The following is an 18,257-nucleotide window of genomic DNA, read 5'->3' on the forward strand; positions in this document are numbered from 1 at the left end:
TTCTGTGTGAGGAGCAGGATTTCTGCACCGAGTTTTGAAGCTTTACCTTACATACAGGTATGTTTGAATGTAAACCAGGTATCTGAATATGCAATGGAACTTCCACAAAAATTCCACAGACTGAGGTATCGATGGCTCTCTGTTGCTTGCCTTCCTTAGGAGGTACAATTTGTGCTCTGAGTTTTGAAGTGTTAAGAGTTAGATGTAAAAAGTGTACATGTAAGATTATGAGACTTTAAGAAATAATATTCAGGACACCTTCAACTATGAGTATACCAGACTGCAGATTAGCAAATGTTTTGAGCTGATAAGAAGTGATATGGAAATTCCTTCTTTAGTCTTTGATCTGTGATGGCTCACTGACATAGACAAGTCATAACCTGATACTTCATTGAGGCACTCAAGTAATGAATATGCATGTGTGAAATAGGCCTAATTATCTCCTGTTCCTCTGGGGGGAGGACAGAAGAACAGACACATGTTTCACCTAGCACCACTCTAGAAGGAAAAGAGCAGAAAGGGATTTAAGAGTCAGAACCAAATCACAGGTGTTTTTAACTATCGAGATTCTCCCCCAACTTCAAGTTATCACCGCTGTTCACATGGAGGATGGAGCAGGCTTGGACCTGAACCAATGGCTTCAAGTTACAAGAAAGGAGTGATGGGAACGTACAGTCATATGTGGTGGGATTGTCCATTAGTTAATGAATTTTGGAAACAGATTGGTATAGAAATATCGGGGATTGTGGGTAGGAAGGTGGGAATATCTAAATTAATGGTTCTTATTAGTCTGAGTAGCACAGAGTTAAAAACAAAAGAGGAATATAAATGGGTAAAATTGATGGTAACTGCAGCCAGACAGGTTATAGCGAGTAATTGGAAAAATTGCAGAAGAGCTAGGGGTGAACCAATGGAGGAAAAAACTGAATAATATTATAATTTTAGAATATCTAACTGTGAAGATACACAGAATGAAAGGGTTTAAGGTCAGTGAGAAAGAGGAGGATTGATTTGAGAAGATATTGAATTATTTGGGTAGGTTTGAACAATTTAGGGCAATAAAAATGTTAAAGGTTAAATAAACCTTGTGGATGGAGGAGCGTTAACATATATAAAATTGTACATATGGTTGATTTGAATATGTTATTATTGATTATGTATACCCAATGTATCAGCCGCCTGGGGGGGTTTCACTGTTTGTGTTTGGTTGTTGGTTAAAAAAAAAAAAGTTACAAGAAAGGAGATTCTAACTAAACATCAGGAAGAACTTCCTGACAGTGAGTGTTGCTTGACAGCGGAATAGACTCCCACAAGAGGTGGTGGATTCTCCTTCCCTTGAGGTTTTGAAGCAGAGGTTGGATGGCCACCTGTCATGGATGATCCAGTCGAGATTCCTGCATTGCAGGGGGTTGGACTAGATGACCCTCAGGACATCTTCCAACTCTAGAATTCTACGAATTACTCTATTTCACCATTTCCTTCCTTCAGCCAGTGCGGTAGAAGACACACCTCCATCTGCTGGCTGAGACTGCTCTGCAGCTAGGCTCAAAAGCAGGGATGAGCAACCTGCAGCCCTCTACCTGATCTCAAGCAGGTGGAAAGGATGGGGAAGAATTGGGGGTTGGGGGCAGAGAAAGAGTGGAGGTGGCAAAGAGCAGAGAAAGCCAGTCTTTTGGTCCATCTAGCTCAGTACTGCCTATTCTGACCGGCAGTGGCCCTCCAGGATTTCTGACAGGGGTATTTCCCAGCCTTGCCTGGAGATGCTGAGGTTGAGCGTAGGAGCATCTGCATGCAGAACAAGACACTCAACCAGTGTGCTATGGCGAAAAGGGAGCTCCCGTCCATTTGGGGGCTGTGACTTCACCAACCACAAACACATTCTTCCCTGCTCCATCTACTGCCATAGTTTAAGTTTAGCTTTATACAACTGTTGCATATCACCTGGAATTGTGATTACACGAGGCAACCAATGAGTGCAGCAAATAGATAGATGCAGGTGATAAGAAGCTCACAGACAGGCGTGCTAGCAGCTTTCTGCTGCTGCCCTCCCAACAATATGCAGAGGGACATGCTGCCTTTGAAAGAAAAGAGAAAACCCGAGACATTTATGGCTGTGGACAAAGATGCAGATTTTTGTTCTCGGTTGACGGCGGGAAATGCAAAAATGCACCAAGCACCCTTCTTATGTTGCGGTGGTTCGGTTCGGTTTCTTCTGCAAAGGAGGCGGTGTGGGGAAAGGATGCGGTTTGATAAGCAGGAGGCACCGAGCGGGGTACGGAGACTCCTGCTGCGGCTCTCTCTCCCTCCGCTGCCGTCTCCCTCCCTCCACCGCAGCCAATCCTGGGCTGGACACGTTTACTCAAAAGCAAACCCACCGGCTTCAATGGGGTGGGGTGGGGGATTCGCTCTACACGCAAGTGTGCGCGCAGCACAGCCGCCTCTGCAAGCCCAGCCACCCCGTCGCAAGGCCCCCTTGAACCCAGCGGCTCCTTTACTTCTGAGTAAACCGACCGGGCTTGCAAGTCCGCCGGGTCTCCGAGCCTTTTTTTTTTAAGCCCTCCCGTTCCTATTTGCAGCGGAGCCAGGGCGGGTTTTGCATCCCGCTCCCGCGCCACCCGCCGAATCCTTTCCCCCCAACGTTCTCTCCTTCGCCCCGTTCCATCCCATCCCTCCTTTGGGATGGGCGTCGGAAGCGCGACGGGGGAAGCGCCGTGCCGGGTTTTCCTTCTCACTCAACGCACTCGAGGCGGAGTTCGGGAATGTCCGTGAAGGGGCGGGGGAGGGGAGAGAGAGAGAGGTAGGAAGTACCAAGGAGCTGCTGCTCCGCGCGACGGCTCGCGTGGCGTGCGGAGGTGCGCGCGCATTCCTCCTCCTCCTCCTCCTCCTCCTCCTGGACTGCCCCACCCCCTTTTTCCTTTCCTTTGGAATTCTGTCAGCTCAGCGTGCGCGCTCGCGACGATGGCCGGAGGCGGCGCGCGGCGGCCGTGTGAGGAGGAGGAGCAGCGGGGAAGGACGGTTGGTCGCGTGAGCGGCGGCGAGTGAGGAGGAGTGGTAGTGGTGGTGGTGCGCGGGCGCGCGCGCGCGCGCTGGGCGCTGTTGCTCCTCCTGCTGCTGCCGCCGCCGCAGCGGCGGCCGTGTATGTGTGTGTGTGTGTGTGTGTTTGTGTGAGGAGAGAAGGAAAAAGGAGCCCCGCTCAGAGCCCGGCGCTGGGACCGGCCCGCCATGGAGTAAACCGGAGAACAACGCCGCCACCGCCGCCGCCTTCTCTGCCTCCTTTTTATTCTTGGGGCGCCTTGGAAGGAGGACCTGTGACTGAGTCGTCTGAGGAGGAGTTGCCACAGCCGCCGCTGCCGCCGCCACTGAGGAGAGGGAGCCGCCGCCGCCTCCTCCGTCGGCGCTTCTCGCCCGCTCGCCGGGCTCGGGGCTAGCGGGGGAGCGATGGCGGCGCGGGGAGCCCCTCGGCGGCTCCTCCTCGGCTCCTTCTGGGTGGCGTTTCTCCTCGGGCAGCGCCCGGAGTCGAGCGTCGCCGCCGCCAGGAGCAGCTCTTCGCCTCAGCAGCAGAACCTCCCGCCCGCAGGTGAGAGAGAGAGACCCTCAGGCCGGGAGGGGGGAACGAGCAAGGAAAAAAGAGCGGGGGGGGGGGGAGAGGCTGCGCGCGCCTTGGCTTGTGGCCCCCTCCCCCTTTTTAAAAGGCTTTGCGTGTGTCCCCCACCCCCTCCGTGGTGGGGTGTTTTTTTGGGGTGGGGGGTTCCGTGTCTGGCATGTTGTGGGCAAGGAGGGCTACTACCGCGTCAAGTTCCAGCTTTTATCAATAAGCGACGGTGTTGCCGAGGGCCATTTCGGTGTTTTTGGGGGGTGGGGTCTGCGATTTCTTTTTAATTAATAACTTGCGCCGAAAGGGGGCAATTCCCTTCTCTCTCTCCTCTTACCCCCCCCCCGGTCCCCTCCCCGTTCTCAAAAAAGAAAAACACAGCCCGCGCGCACACACGCCAACAACAACGGGATCCTGTCCTGCATGCCTCTGAGCAAAGGGAGTATTTATAGGGGTGGCTGTGGAGGGTCTGTTGCTGCCGCAGACAGCGAGTGGCCTTGCGCAGCGCGCTAGGAGTGGGCAGTGATTTTTTCCTCCTTTCCCCAGTCCTGCACCCTGTGTGTTGTTTTTAGTGTGGGTCTTTTATCGCTGCTAGCTTAATAAAACAAAAAAACAAAACCTGGGGATCGAGGCAGCTTTGTATAGGTTGTGTGACACAAATCTGTTCCTCCTTATTTCACGGCGTGTTTTCCTCCTCTTTTGTGCTGGGATTTTTGTTTTGCTTTGTTAAAAAGAGGTCAGTTCCACTTGTAAGAGTCTCACACTGTTGGACACGTTTAATGTGCCAGCAGAGGCCACTGCACACCTCCGTAGTAATCAGTTGCTGGTGCCATTTACTACGTTGTACAGGAAGGAGAGGCAGCCACTGCAAAGCCATCCCTTCAATTTGGTATTCATCAATGAATACTTCGCCAGAATTACCCCTCCTCTTTCTCTCTCTGTAGTAATTGAGTTTGGCGAGAGAAATTCTTTTAAAATCAAAGAGCCTCAGGTGTGTTCAAGAAGACAACCAGCCTGCTATCCACAGTGCCCTTCCCCTCGCGCGCCCCCCCCCCCGTTCTCTCCCCGCCCCCACTAGTGGAAGTGGTGTGAGTTGTAATACCATAAACATGAAACGTGCTTTAACTTCTGTTGGATTTAGCAGTGTGTACTTATGTCCTGCTTACATCAGTGGGATCCTGTGTGTGTTTACTTGGAAGCAAATTGCACTGAGCTCCATGGTGCTTATTCCAAACAATCAGCTTGTAGCCCGATTATGCTTCTGGAAAGTTATTAAGCTGGGCCCTTAGGTGGCTGCTTATACTATCATAAATAAGGTACATTAACAGTCTGATTAACATACTGTAGCATAGCCATGCATGTTATGTAGGTCCAGTATTATAGTCATGAACATCTCTTAAGTAGGTAAAACTGACATTAAGATACCGAGGGGGGAAATCAGCTGGTTAATTTTCTTTTTGCTTATTCCAAAAATCTTGAGCTAAAAAGTGTTCTGAAATATACTCCCCACTATTGGTTCAATTACTGGTGCTAATATGCTGACTTGAATAATTGAAATTGACGCTGCTCATTGGTTTGATTTTCTACCTTTTACGTATGTAGGTTTTTTTGTGTTACCTTTTTGGTATGCTTTACATTTGTGTTCTGTGGTTGTGGCCAGTAGCAAAACAATTGAAAGTGAATCTGAATACTAGTAGTAGAAATGATAGCTATATGAGTTTCTAGCAATATTCTTGTGCAGTTGTAAAGTGTATGTGCGCAGGGAAAGTTGACTTAAGAGTAGCTGCTTTTCTATTTTGCTGGGGGGGGGTTGGAGTCTTACAATATGTATATGCAATTCAGACTGAGATTCAGTTTGTAAATCGCAGAACATGTAGGCTAATGTGTTACACGTGCTGTCTTTAAAGAACAAAATGAGTTGGGTTTTTTTCCCAAATGTCTTGGAGGATTACAAATTTCAAAGTATTGATATACTAAACTGGAGTTACTAAAACACCATTTCAGTTTTTGTTAAAAGTGTGTTATGCCTTATGATGTGGTGGTTTATCTTAAGGTATTAAGATAAAAAGTGGATTGAAGCATATTTGAAATAAGTTCTGAAGTGGGAAAAGAGATGTGGGTGTAGCTGTACTTAACACCAATTTAAGGAAATCTGTTTTTTTATCAGTGGTCAATGAATATGAGAATAGAACAGTTTTGTAAGTAGAACATTAATGATATAGATCTATATGCAGTTAATGATGCATGTTCCTGGTTGCTCTGGGAAGTTTCCTAACTCTCAAATCAAGGTGTGAGTCAAAATATGTAAAAAGGCAATGAAATCCCAACAGCCCAACAGTCTATCCTATGCTCAGCTTGGTTACTATGTTCTGCTTTGCCTCTGTTATGAGATAGACTTCATGTTTCAAGCTTTGACTATTTGGATAAATGTCACACTGCTATAAGTTCTTGATGTATCTTTGACTATGTCATCTCCAATAGTCAAAATTTTGGGTATCATAGGACCATCTTCACCAAACAATTTCTACACAGTTTGTCATTAACATGCTATTAGTGTGCTGCAATAAATATTTTAAATAGGCTCCTGTGGAACTCCTCACATCAACCTGTGGAAGGGACTACTGCTGTGCTTCTGCATGAGTCACTGTCCTGGGTGTCTTTTCTTCCATTGCGGTTCCCTGTTGGGGGGCAGTTTTGTTGTATCTTTGCTTTAGCAGGGAAGAAACTCATTGCTTCTGCTGCAGCAGAATTACCTGCTCTTGGAGATGGGCTGTCTGACTCATAAGTGGCTACTCTGAGCTTGGCTTCTTTCAGTTTGGGCACACAGCCAGATAGATGCCTGCCATGAAGAGATACTGGGTGGTGGACTCTTCTGATGGTGGGTAATTCTTACTCTAGACATACTCGGAGTAAACCTTTTCCCCGTATGTGTGCCTTGACTTATAATTTAGGGAGGGGGAAGTATGTGTTGGCTACCAGAAGTTTCGACACCCCATTATTTAGGGTTACCCTTTGAGTTCCCAATTTTTAAGGAGAATCTAAAAAGGAGACCTCAGTAATAATCTGATTGTTTTAGACTGTGCCATATCCAATCTCGCAATTTTAGTAATTGAATGGTAGAATAGGCATTTTGAGTTATCTTTCATGTTCATCATTTTGAACAGAGATGTACGGGTGCTCCTGTGGTAGAAATTTGGGGTGCTCTTGTCCTCTGTCAAAGGGCAATATGGGAGGAATGGGTTATGCATGGAGGTCAGTGTTTCCCAGAGCCAAGCCACCCCAGATGGTTTCCCTTGTTCTTTGGTAGTGTCAGTGAAGCAGAAGTGGATAGGAGATAGGTGAAAGAACTCTCCTCACACATTCATCATTCATCACTGTAGCTGTTGCCTTTATAACAAGGAGACAGTACTTGAAATTCCCCAGGTGCCAGGCATGTTTTGTGACTAGCACTGGTCCGATTGCGACCATGGGGAGATCTCTGGATGCCAGGTTGGCAACTGACATCTCCATCTGGTTGGCCCCTCCAGCCTTCTTAAGCAGGTAAGCAGAAGAGCTTATTCATTGCATTTATATCCCACCTTTTACTCCAAGGAGTACATGGTTCACCACCTCCTCAGTTAATCCCTACAACAACCCTATGAGGTAGGTTAAGAGGCTGTCACTGGCCCAAGGTCACCCAGTGAGCGTCATGACTGAAGTGGGGATTTGAACCCTGATCTCCCAGCTTAGTCTAACACACTAACCACTACACCACACTGGCTTCCAAGAGTACAGTGGTACCTCAGGTTACATACGCTTCAGGTTACAGACTCCGCTAACCCAGAAATAGTGCTTCAGGTTAAGAACTTTGCTTCAGGATGAGAACAGAAATTGTGCTCTGGTGGCACGGCAGCAGCAGGAGGCCCCATTAGCTAAAGTGGTGCTTCAGGTTAAGAACAGTTTCAGGTTAAGAACGGACCTCCGGAACGTATTAAGTACTTAACCCAAGGTACCACTGTACTTCTGTTATGCGGCAGCTATATAAATTACCGTATTTTTCCATGTATAAGACTAGGTTTTTTCCCTTAAAAAGTAATGTCAAAAATTAGGGTGCGTCTTATACACGGATAGTGTCTTTCCCCCATTTTCTTAAATCTGAGTCCCCAAAAATAGGGGACGTCTTATACATGGGGGCGTCTTACAGACGGAAAAATACGGTAAAAAGGTAAATACATATGGAGAAAGCAAAATGTCACTTAGAGAAGGATTTGAAATATTTTACTTGAAGCTTGAATTTGTTTTTTTCTGGATTGTTTTATTTGTTGTAATGTGTTGTAAACTGCTTTGAGATTTTTTATTTAAAAGTCTAAGTGCTATAGAAATGAAATGAATCATAATAACAAATTCCATTGGGGAAAAATGGGGCCTAGATATTCCGTTATGGTGACCACAACCTAGATTTAAGGTGCCATTTGGCGATTAGCTTATATAGCTGACTTTCTAAGACTGCAGAGAGAGCAAAATGAGTAATGGATGAGGTGAATGGGATAGTGGTGTGGAAGTTAGATGAAGCTGCCCAAAGTGGCTGGAGCAACCCTGTCAGATGGGTACGGTATATATGTCATTAAGAATAAGAATTGGAACTCTCCTTTCCTTCCCCACCTGTCCAGAAATCAATTCCAAACTTTGTCACACTCTTGTGTGAATGTGAAACATGGGTGAGCTTGTCCAGAAGCTACAATTAGGGTGAAACATGTCCTTAAGCTCTGACACTGAGTGGCCTAACCTTTGCTGATGTGACCCTGCATGATGTGACCCTTCTAGGAATCTGTCACACATGCAGACATTTTGCTAGTCTATATTGAAAAAACTAGTTTGAAGTACCGGTAGTTACACATTTAGGATGTTCTGTATCACAGTTTAAACAAGAAGCAGAATCCAGGACAGGGCTATGCAGATTTGGGACTTGGTTGGAAGGGGCAGTATATACATTTTATGCACTAACAATGTTTGAGTGATCAGGGCAAGGGGAATGCTCCTTCAGAAGACCATGTTGGTTTGTGGGAACAAAGAGTAAGGTGAGATTTCAAGATGCAGATCTGCCTCTGTTCTGTGCTCTGCCTTAAGCAATGCCTTTCGTGGTTGCTAAGAAAAGGATGGGAATTCATTATTGTTCCCTTGCATCCTGGTGGGATTTTTAGCTCACTTCTTACTGAGTTAATTCCCAGTAGTTTCTCCCAATCTCCCAAATTAGTTATGCCTTAATAGTTAAGAGATCTTGAGGTGTACTCTTGCTTTGTCATGTTAAACACCTCAGTGAGCCATAGGCATTTGGGTGGGTGAGAGTAGCCCATGAAAGGCAGCCTACTCCTAGTTAAGAGCAGCAGGCTATGCAGTTTTGCCTAAATCATAAATTACCGTATTTTTCACTCTATAACACGCACCCGACCATAACACGCACATAGTTTTTAGAAGAGGAAAACAAGAAAAAAAAATATTCTAAACAAAACAGTGGATGTATGATTTTTGTGGTTCATGCTGTGGCCACAGACATGTGATCTGACAGTGAGTTTGGAGTAGCCCAATGCAAAAATCCTGAGGATCCATGTGGATCCATGCTTTGTAACCACGTTTTAAGTGAGGAGGGAAGGAAAAGCACTCAAGGGACAAGGAACACGCGTGGGGTGGGTGGAGAAGGATGCTGTTAATAATGCAGAAGAGGGGTATAAGAGGAGAAGGAACACGACTGGGGTGGGTGGAGAAGGATGCTGCTAATAATGCGGGAGAGGGGTTTAAGGGGAAAAGGCTCCTCTCCTCTCCCACTTTGCTCCTTTAAAGCAAGCAGGCTCTGCTTTTCTCCCTCCTCCCCGCTCATCCCTGGCTTAGCGAGCTGAAAAACTTTGCTGCTATTTAGCGAGCTGAGTGGGGAGGAGAGAGGGACAGAGAGCCTGCTTGCTTTAAAGGAGCCAACCGGACAGGAGCTGTTTACACTCGTGTAAGCGGCTCCTCTCCTCTCCCGCTTTGCTCCTTTAAAGCAAGCAGGCTCCCTGTCCCTCTCTCCTCCCCACTCAGCGGCTCTTCTCCCGCTTTGCTGTTTCAAAGCGAGCCACGGAGGAGGGAAGGAAGGGGAACCATGGATCCTCTGCTCAGGACTGCAGCAGGTCCCCCCCCTCCCGCCACCCGTAGGCATTCCCTCCATAACACGCACAGACATTTCCCCTTACTTTCTAGGAGGAAAAAAGTGAGTGTTATGGTGCAAAAAATACGGTACATCTTTTTCAACTGTTGCATCAGATGAGCTTATTTCTGGGCACACAAACATCAAATGTTTAATCACTTTGAGGTATGTGAAGTACCCCAAAATACCATTTGGTTAAATCATAAGGTGATGCATAAAATAAAAAGTCTGGCTCAGTTAGAAATTTTTTTCACATCAAAAGGCCCTTTAAGATGGTAGACTTCAACCTATTTCTTACAAAATGAAATACAAATGCAACCAACAAACACTTTGAGAAAATCTTTTTCTCATTATAATAACCATGTAAATTAAAATGGTACATCAGTTTCAGTAAAGAAGCTGTATGTATTGATCACCACATGGCTTTTCGCCATTTTGTTTTTGCTGATTCAGCCTAGCCAATTTGGGATCACACAATGCATGTGACTGTTGGTGCGTTGTAACCAGTTAGGTTTAGTTATGTGCTGACACCACTAGGTTCACATGAAGACTGTGTTTCCATTACTAATTACATGGGTAATCCAGGGTTGTTTTCTGAGCAGTGTTCAGCCCATTTGCACTGTTTCCTGAAAAATAGCCAAAAGGGGCCCCCTCTTTTCAAATCTGAGCAAGCTTTTCATGAAGCTGCCCTCCGCCTTCTCCAGTTTTGGCTCAGCGCTAGTGTCTAGCACTGCATACAACAAACCATTCTGCTCATTAGGACTCTTTCCAGCTTCACTAGAAAATCTTCCTATAAACTTTTTTTCACAATTTCTGAAGCATAACTAGACATCTTTCACATGAGCATGCAATGAATCTTAGTAAACTAAAGAAACCCCAATAGTCCTTAAAATGCAATATTTCCATGACAACTGACAGGATTTGGTACAGATGCTTTAAATGAAATGTACCCCTTTAAATGAATCCTTTTGGTTATCCTGAAGCAGGTTTTCCAAATTCTTCATTGTTGTTTGTTGATAAGCATGAAAAGAGGCCACTAGGTTGTGAAATCACTCAAGTTGCATTAATACATTAATGAGAGCTGTTGCTTCTATGGTCAAAGTGTGTCTTTTTGCAGTTGTGAGGTCATGTGTAACCATTAGATGTGTCTAATATCCAGCTGTGATATGTTTCATAGTTTCTGTTCTTTCTGTAATATCCAGGGATATTGGAGGGAAGAATACTGAGGTAGGGGCTTGATCCTTTGCTGCTATAAAAAGGAATGACTTCTAAATTACATGCTGTTAATGGGGAGCAGTGACATGATGAGTGACATCATGAATCTTAGTTACAGGTAGGTAGCCGTGTTGGTCTGCCGTAGTTGAAACAAAATAAAAAAATTCCTTCCAGTAGCACCTTAGAGACCAACTAAGTTTGTTATTGGTATGAGCTTTCGTGTGCATGCACACTTCTTCTGTGAAAAGATAGGATGTGAGGAAGCAGTCTCCAATTCAGTATTTGTCCTTGTTACTGTGATGGGATTCTCGTGGATTGTTGCCAAGTTCATGTTGTGCCCTCTGAAGTGGCAAAGAAAGGAGGATTGCGGGGGAAAGACCCCCGGAATCTACTGACGGTCTCATTTCATCAGGATTTGTCTGCTTTCTGATTTAAAATATCAGTTCTATCTAAAATTCTTTGAAATGTGCTGCAGCTGAAGCAAGGATTGTCTATTCAGGACATAATGACCTTTGCACACTGACATACCCTTTATGGCCATCCTGAGCTGAAGATGCTTTGCAGCTTTTTTATTCAGTTGATGACTATACTTATAGCTATATGTACACACCATAATATAATGTATTTGTTTAATTTATTTTCTAGCTCTTTTTAAGAAGCTCATGGTAGCATACATGGTTCTCCTCTTTTCCACAACAGCCCCGTGAGGTAGCTTAGGGTGAGAGATTGTGATTGGCCTGAGATCACCCAGTAAGCTTCATGGCTGAATGAGAATTTCAACCCTGGTATACCAATACTCTAACCACTACCCCTTATCGGTTCAAGCTTCCTTTGAGTAGCTTGATTCTTTTTCTCATTGGATTAGTTTCTGTGATTTGGATGAAGACACAATTTTGTAATTACTGTATGGCACATTAGCACCTCTCAAGAATATGCTTCAGAAAACAAGATTCCTGGCAGAGACCTTTCTTGCATAGAATAAAAGCTACATCCTATATATGAATGGTTGTGTCCAGGAAAGGTTTGCTTCTCACTTAGACTTTTCTTCATATGTTGAACTCCTATCTATATTTTTATAGTCAGACTCCACATCCATCTATGTTTCACTTACATAATGCGAAATGGTATTGCTTTCAGTAGCTAGGGAAGATTTCCTACTTAATCTGCAGATTCAGTCTGACAATTTTATGATATTCACTGACTATATTGCTATTCAACTTTACTAAAATATTTTTTTCAATTGTAAAACCCATATGTCTCCAAAATACTGAGGAATGTATGTCCCTGGTCTCACACCCAAAATTTCTTACTCTGTTCATCAAAGTTGAAGCTTTTCTGTTAGTTTCTTATATTCAGATCTGCAGAAATGGTGATAGGAAACCTTTCATATGAAGCCAATGGTATGGATTCTAGTGAGCATAGGTTCATCCTTCCAAAGTTTCATATTACCTTTCAGATTCTTTTCCCCAATGTATTATTCTTTTCTCTATCTAGTGCTTTCTTGTATTTTTGAGTACCCTACAATGATGCTGTGCCTGTTGTAAATTTCTGGTGCATGATGAAAATAACACTGTGTAAGACTCCACACCCCTGAATATACCGTATTTTTCGCTCTATAGGGCGCTATAGGGACCATAGGGTGCACCTAGGGTTTTTTTTGGGGGTGGGAAATAAAGGGAAAAAAATTATTCCCCCCCCCGCCAGCCCCAAAGAGCAAAGAAGCCCGCTGGCTGTCTTGGCTTCCTCTTTAGCCACGCACAACCTCTCCAGCTGGGAGAGGCTGTGCGTGGCTTTGGCATCCCGCTCGCGGTCTTGGTTCCTTTTTAGCCGCGGAGCTGGGGCGGGGGAAGCCCAAGCTTCCCCCGACCCCAGCCCCCAGAACGGGTCCGGGATCGCGCAACCTCACCTTCACTCCCGGAGCTTGCTGCTATCCGCAAGCCTTCTGAGCCCAGCGGGAACTCCCGCGGGCTCCCCAGGCTTGCGGATATCTGCCCGAAGCCCGGGGTGCACTGTGCAGCGCTCCCCGGGCTTCGGGATGCAGGCTGCTATCCGCAAGCCTTGGGAGCCCGGCGGGAGTTCCCGCTGGGCTCCCAAGGCTTGCAGATAGCTTCCTGAAGCCTGGAGAGCTAGAGGGGTCGGTGCGCACCGACCCCTCTCGCTCTCCAGGCTTCAGCGAAAGCCTGCATTCACTCCATAGGACGCACACACATTTCCCCTTCATTTTTGGAGGGGAAAAAGTGCGTCCTATAGAGCGAAAAATACGGTATTTCATATAATATAGTAGATGGAATTGCCTTATTTGATGACAAGATGCTGATGACCAATTGAAAAAATTGATGGTTTAAGATCTGTGATGGCAAGATTTGAAGTGTAAAGTTTTGAAGTCATCCAAGAAGGCAACAGTACTAGGAACAGTTTGATGGTATATGGAAATACAATATACTCAAATTTTATATTGTATTACCAGGATATTGTGCCAGACCTATCTGTGAAATGTCTCTTCTCTGGATAAAGGGTGAATAATTTTATCTTCCTGAACAAACAATCTCAAGACCACTTTCTATGCTAATAAACTTTTCAGGTAATTAAGTGGTTTGGTTTTTATATCTAGAAAATGCTGTTTTTACAAACCAGTTGGCATATATAATAGTGATGGATGCACTACCATGGCCAATTTGAAATTGGTCTGCTAAAAGCAAACCAAGAAGATGCTCACTGGCTCTTCTCTATTTATGATGCCTCTAGGCTCTTGATGCCCTGCCCTGAAGGTGTTAATGGGAGAGGAGTGGGACCTAAGGGCCATATTGCATCTTAAACCCTCCCCACCTCATGATTATTTGCATCCCCCCCGGTAATTCCAGAGGTGGAAGTTGTGTGGGGGGGTGCAGTCTCCAAATATGCTCTTGTGACTGAGGCATTATGGGAAACCTTTCCTGTCACTGATTGAACCCTCCCTACCGTTGCTTTCACCCCCTCAGATATATCAAAGAATATTGCGGTTAGGGCCCACACTGTGACAAGGAAAACAGGGGGTGAAAGTTTACATCACTGGGAAAGGCAATTACATCACCAGGGTCCAGAGTTTGCCTTATGCATACTCCAGGATGGGACATGAATAAAATTGCTGTCCCCTAATGGGTAGACACATGTTGACTTCACTCTGATATTGCCTGGGACATGATTTTCATAAAAATACTGGGATGGTGGAGAGAGCTTAGGTTCAGATGTAGAGATTTATTGAAAGGCACACAACTCTCATGTTTGCTGCTCTTGAGGCCTACTGGATATGAACACAATAGCATGCTCCTCACTTGTGATTCTCATTAATTGGCATTGGAGACATAATGCTTTTGACACTGAAGGTACTACATAGACATAATGGCTGAAAGTAATTGATAGCCTTATCATTCATTAATATGTCTAATCCTCTTTTATAGCTATCCAAATCAGTGACCATCAATACATCTTGTGCTAGTGAACGGTGTAGTAACTGTGTAGTGAGTGAAGACGTACTTTATTTTGTCTGTCTGAATTGTCCATTAGATGGCCTTGGCTTTTAGTATTATGAGAAAGGGAGGAACATCTCTCTATCCCCTTTCTGCACACCTTGCATGATCTTATACAGCTCTATGATGTCTACCCGTATTCATCTTTTTTCCTAAACTAAAAAGCCCCAAATGTTGTAACCTTTCTTCATAGGGGAGCTGCTGCCCTATTGTATTATTTTTGAGGTGAGGCAACCAGACCTGTACACTGTATTTCAAGTGTGGGGTGCACCATAGATTTGTATAATGGCATGATATTGGCAACTATTCTATTTAATCATTTCTTAGGCCAGGAGCTGGATGAGAGCACAGGGAGATGAAAAATGATTCTCTCAACACTTTTTACATAGGCTGTGACCATTTTGCACGGGAGTTCTGTTCCTGAACCCCGCGTGCATTAGTGGAGCTTGCATAAAGCTGTTCTGCCCTGTTACGCCCCCCACCATTCTGCCCTCTTCTGGGTCCAAAATGACCCATGCATTGGTGGCCACATGTCAATTGGATGTGTACCAAATGGTCGGCAACTGTATTGATCAGGAACTGAACCAGGATGAAGGAATTTTCCATCTTTTATGTCAATTTTATTATTTGTTTTGGGAAATCTACACAAAAGATAGATTAATTCCCATATTTATATCTGGGACAAAGTAACAATGGAACCCCTGCTTCCCTAAGCATTTCTTTCTTAGAGCATGTGCATCCAGATATATTCCTGCACTTAATTTCCAGAAGAGTTCAATAATGTTATGATTCCACATTTGTTGGGGTGCTGTTGGTGTTTTGTCTTTGCTTTCTTTCCTTAACATTTCATTATACTGGTGGTATGATATGGAGGTGTTGTATTGTGGTCAGTGACATCTAACACAAAGTTCAGCCACAATGTGTAGGCTGTTTGGGAGACTGACTTGAACTTTTGATCTATTCTTGTCAGCGTTTGAATTTAGCAGTGCTCCAGGTGCCTGTGACTAAGAGTTCCCTGATTGTGAGCACGTCCAGAAGTATAGTTGCAGTATGTGGTGCCTGACGGAGACGCAGTCTTCACTTCTCATTTCCCTCTGTGGCCCCCTAGTTCTATGCCGTGGCCCTCCTGCCATATGGCCTCCAGTTGGGAAATGCTGGTATAGAAGTTAGAATGGCTGTAGAACTAGAACCTAAGAGACCAGGGTTCAAAATCCCACTCAGACATGAAGTTCACTGGGTGTTACTGTCCTTTACATGACTAAACTTAAGTCCCACTGTGGTCTTTGTATGGCCTGTTTTGCTATTGCTGGTTATAACCCTCCAAATACCTCAAAATGCAAAAAGAACCAAATGAATTCTCTCAATAAATAAATAAATAAATAAATAGAAATTGCTGCTGCATTGGGGGGGAAATGGTGACTAGACATTGTGCTTTTGCTCCCGTAGCCATGTGCCGAATAACTTTTCTATCCCAGTTTCTAACATTGATGCTGGCCCATCATGGCTGTGCTGCTGTGTGCTGAAGTTTGCTATAGTTAATGGTGCCACATGCCTGGGGTCAAGATTAACAGCTGTGGGGCTGACAGGCAGGGCAGTGCCTCACTTTGACCTGAAAAGAGATCTCTGCAATTTCACTTTTCCCCATTTTATTTTGAAGGGTGTGTGTTTATGTGTGTTTTCTTTTGAACTCTGTTTTGTGAATTAGATTTTTTCATATGCTGTGGTGCAAAATTGAATTGTTAAAATAGCTGTGGATGTAGAATTAGTTGAATGTTTACTATTTAATTTGTCATATTGTCTTAATAATTGTTTTTAAAAATAATTTTAAAAGGATAGGTGACTTGCTGGCATACAAAGTGAAAATCAAACTTGGTGTGATAAACAAAAATACCATGAAATTTTAAAAAAATCAAAGCTCAGCACTTTTAAAAGTCCAATTTTCTTTACTGTAGTTGGATACATTTTAGAGCATGTTTAGCTACTGTTGGATTCAGTGGCACTTAAAAGTGCTTGAATTGGCTAGATCATGCTCTTAGACTTCCCAAAACTGAGCAACCTCCTTATTCTGTTTCCAATATATTCATTTCATTTATACTCCATGTTCTAGCTGACGTATATTTGAGGCCTCAGTAGGGATCTGGCAAGTGGTTTGCAGTGTGGTTTGGGCTATAAAAGAAATCCCATGTCTTGAATGGAAGTGATTGCAGCTGAAGAGACTTTTTTCCTTGGGGGATGAGGTAACTTTACACTGGTTGTGTGAAGTTTAGTGGATAGAAACCAAAGTATATGTTAATTGTTGATAAATTTCTTTTAATTTTGTATCCATGAACATAACTTGATCTGAGCTTAGGAAATTACAGTGTGATCACAATTTACACACATCTAATGTGTCTAGTTTCAACTTAATGCAGTCTGGAGCTCTCAAATTTGCTTACTGGGTTCTAAGAGCCTTGCAGGAACTTGGATGGTCCTGCAAAATCTTGTGAGAGCCTCCTGGAGCCCAGTTGAGAGCATTGCAGAGCCCAGTAAGCTAGGCAGAGGGCTTAAAAGCTCTTCTGCTTGCTTTGGGTGGGGTGGGGCACGGCCCACTTGGCACACAGCTTCGAAAAGGGGGGAAATGCTCACACAGGCGGGTCCAAGAGAGTGGTTTGAGTATAAGTGTTTTTGTATATACATGCCATCTCTGGAACGTAACCTCTCTGGAAGACATGATCGTATTGCATTTCTATGCTAGAAGCAATCCTTTAGCCCAGGGGTTGTCAACCTGGTCCTTACCACCAACTTGTGGGTGTTTCAGGATTCTAGGTGGACGGTAGGGGGTTCTACAGCACAAGCTGGATCCTCCTTCCATCGAGCACTGGTGGGCAGTAAGGAAATTTCACCATCAAGAAAGATGCATTAGTGGGCGGTAGGTATAAAAAGGTTGACTACCTGTGCTTTAGCCCCTGATTTTGACATGCATCTAAAATTTTGTTGGCACATACAGTAAGCCTGCAACTTACATAGGTGTTATGTTCCGGGGATCATACGTCTAAAACCAAAGTGGCATATAGTCAAAACAAAGTGGCATATAGTTCGATGGTGGATGGGATTGCCAAAGCCTTTTCTCCTGGATGCCCAACCTCCCTTTTTTTTTTGCCAAGTGTGTAAAGCTTAATGCTCACAAGTTTAATTTGGCCAAAGTTGGGGGAGGGGCGAAGTTGTTGAGCTTTTCTTAGTTTTTCCCAAACTTGTTGAGCTTTTCAAAATCTCAAAAAAGAAGTTGCAACGTGGGTTGCCATATGTCCAGATTTTCCCAGACATTTAACCGATTTCTTCCTGGGCACTGTTTCCAATGACCAAATATCGACTTGGTCTGGGAAATTCCGGACGTATGGCAACCCTAGCTTATAGAACAGTCACTCTGATATGTTTGTAGCAAGATTAAACAGTGTTGGCTATATACTGAACTTTCATTCTGATTTGTTTGTGGGGAGGTAGATGACGTTTCGTCAAAGCAAGTATTATCCCATGCTTTCTACTGCATTTACTCATTACTTTTTCCTTATTAAAAAATGTCTGATCTTTTGGGAAAGTGGCTTTGTGGCAGAAGAGCTCCCAATTAACTGTAACTGCACCTGAATTTGCTGGTATGTGATTCAATCTGACCCCAAAATAGTGACACATACATACTTAGTGAGTAAAAACAGCTATATTGATTAACTGAATTGAGGAAACATAAGAAGCTGCCCTATATGGAGTCTAATGATTGGCTTGTTTAACTTGTTATTGCCTACTGTGCACTGAC

The 18,257-nt window shown here is 44.4% G+C and overlaps 1 protein-coding gene across 16 annotated transcripts in view; it reads left to right on the plus strand.

Moving 5' to 3' along the window:
* The first annotated feature begins 2,790 nt into the window (after nucleotides 1-2,790).
* The window catches only part of NEO1 (neogenin 1), a 106,893-nt gene continuing 91,426 nt past the window's right edge, over nucleotides 2,791-18,257 (plus strand). For 9 of the 16 annotated variants that reach the window (XM_083586180.1, XM_083586181.1, XM_083586183.1 and 6 more), the window contains exon 1: nucleotides 2,958-3,577. In XM_083586180.1, the coding sequence (XP_083442306.1) occupies nucleotides 3,439-3,577 (139 nt within the window). In that variant the 5' untranslated portion in view covers nucleotides 2,958-3,438. Of the gene's footprint in view, nucleotides 3,578-18,257 lie in introns of all 16 variants that reach the window. The other 7 variants (XM_083586187.1, XM_083586192.1, XM_083586189.1 and 4 more) reach the window with 7 other exon arrangements.

The sequence above is a fragment of the Podarcis filfolensis genome (assembly GCF_964270895.1).
Source record: "Podarcis filfolensis genome assembly, chromosome: 14".
Classification (NCBI taxonomy): Eukaryota; Metazoa; Chordata; class Lepidosauria; order Squamata; family Lacertidae; genus Podarcis; species Podarcis filfolensis.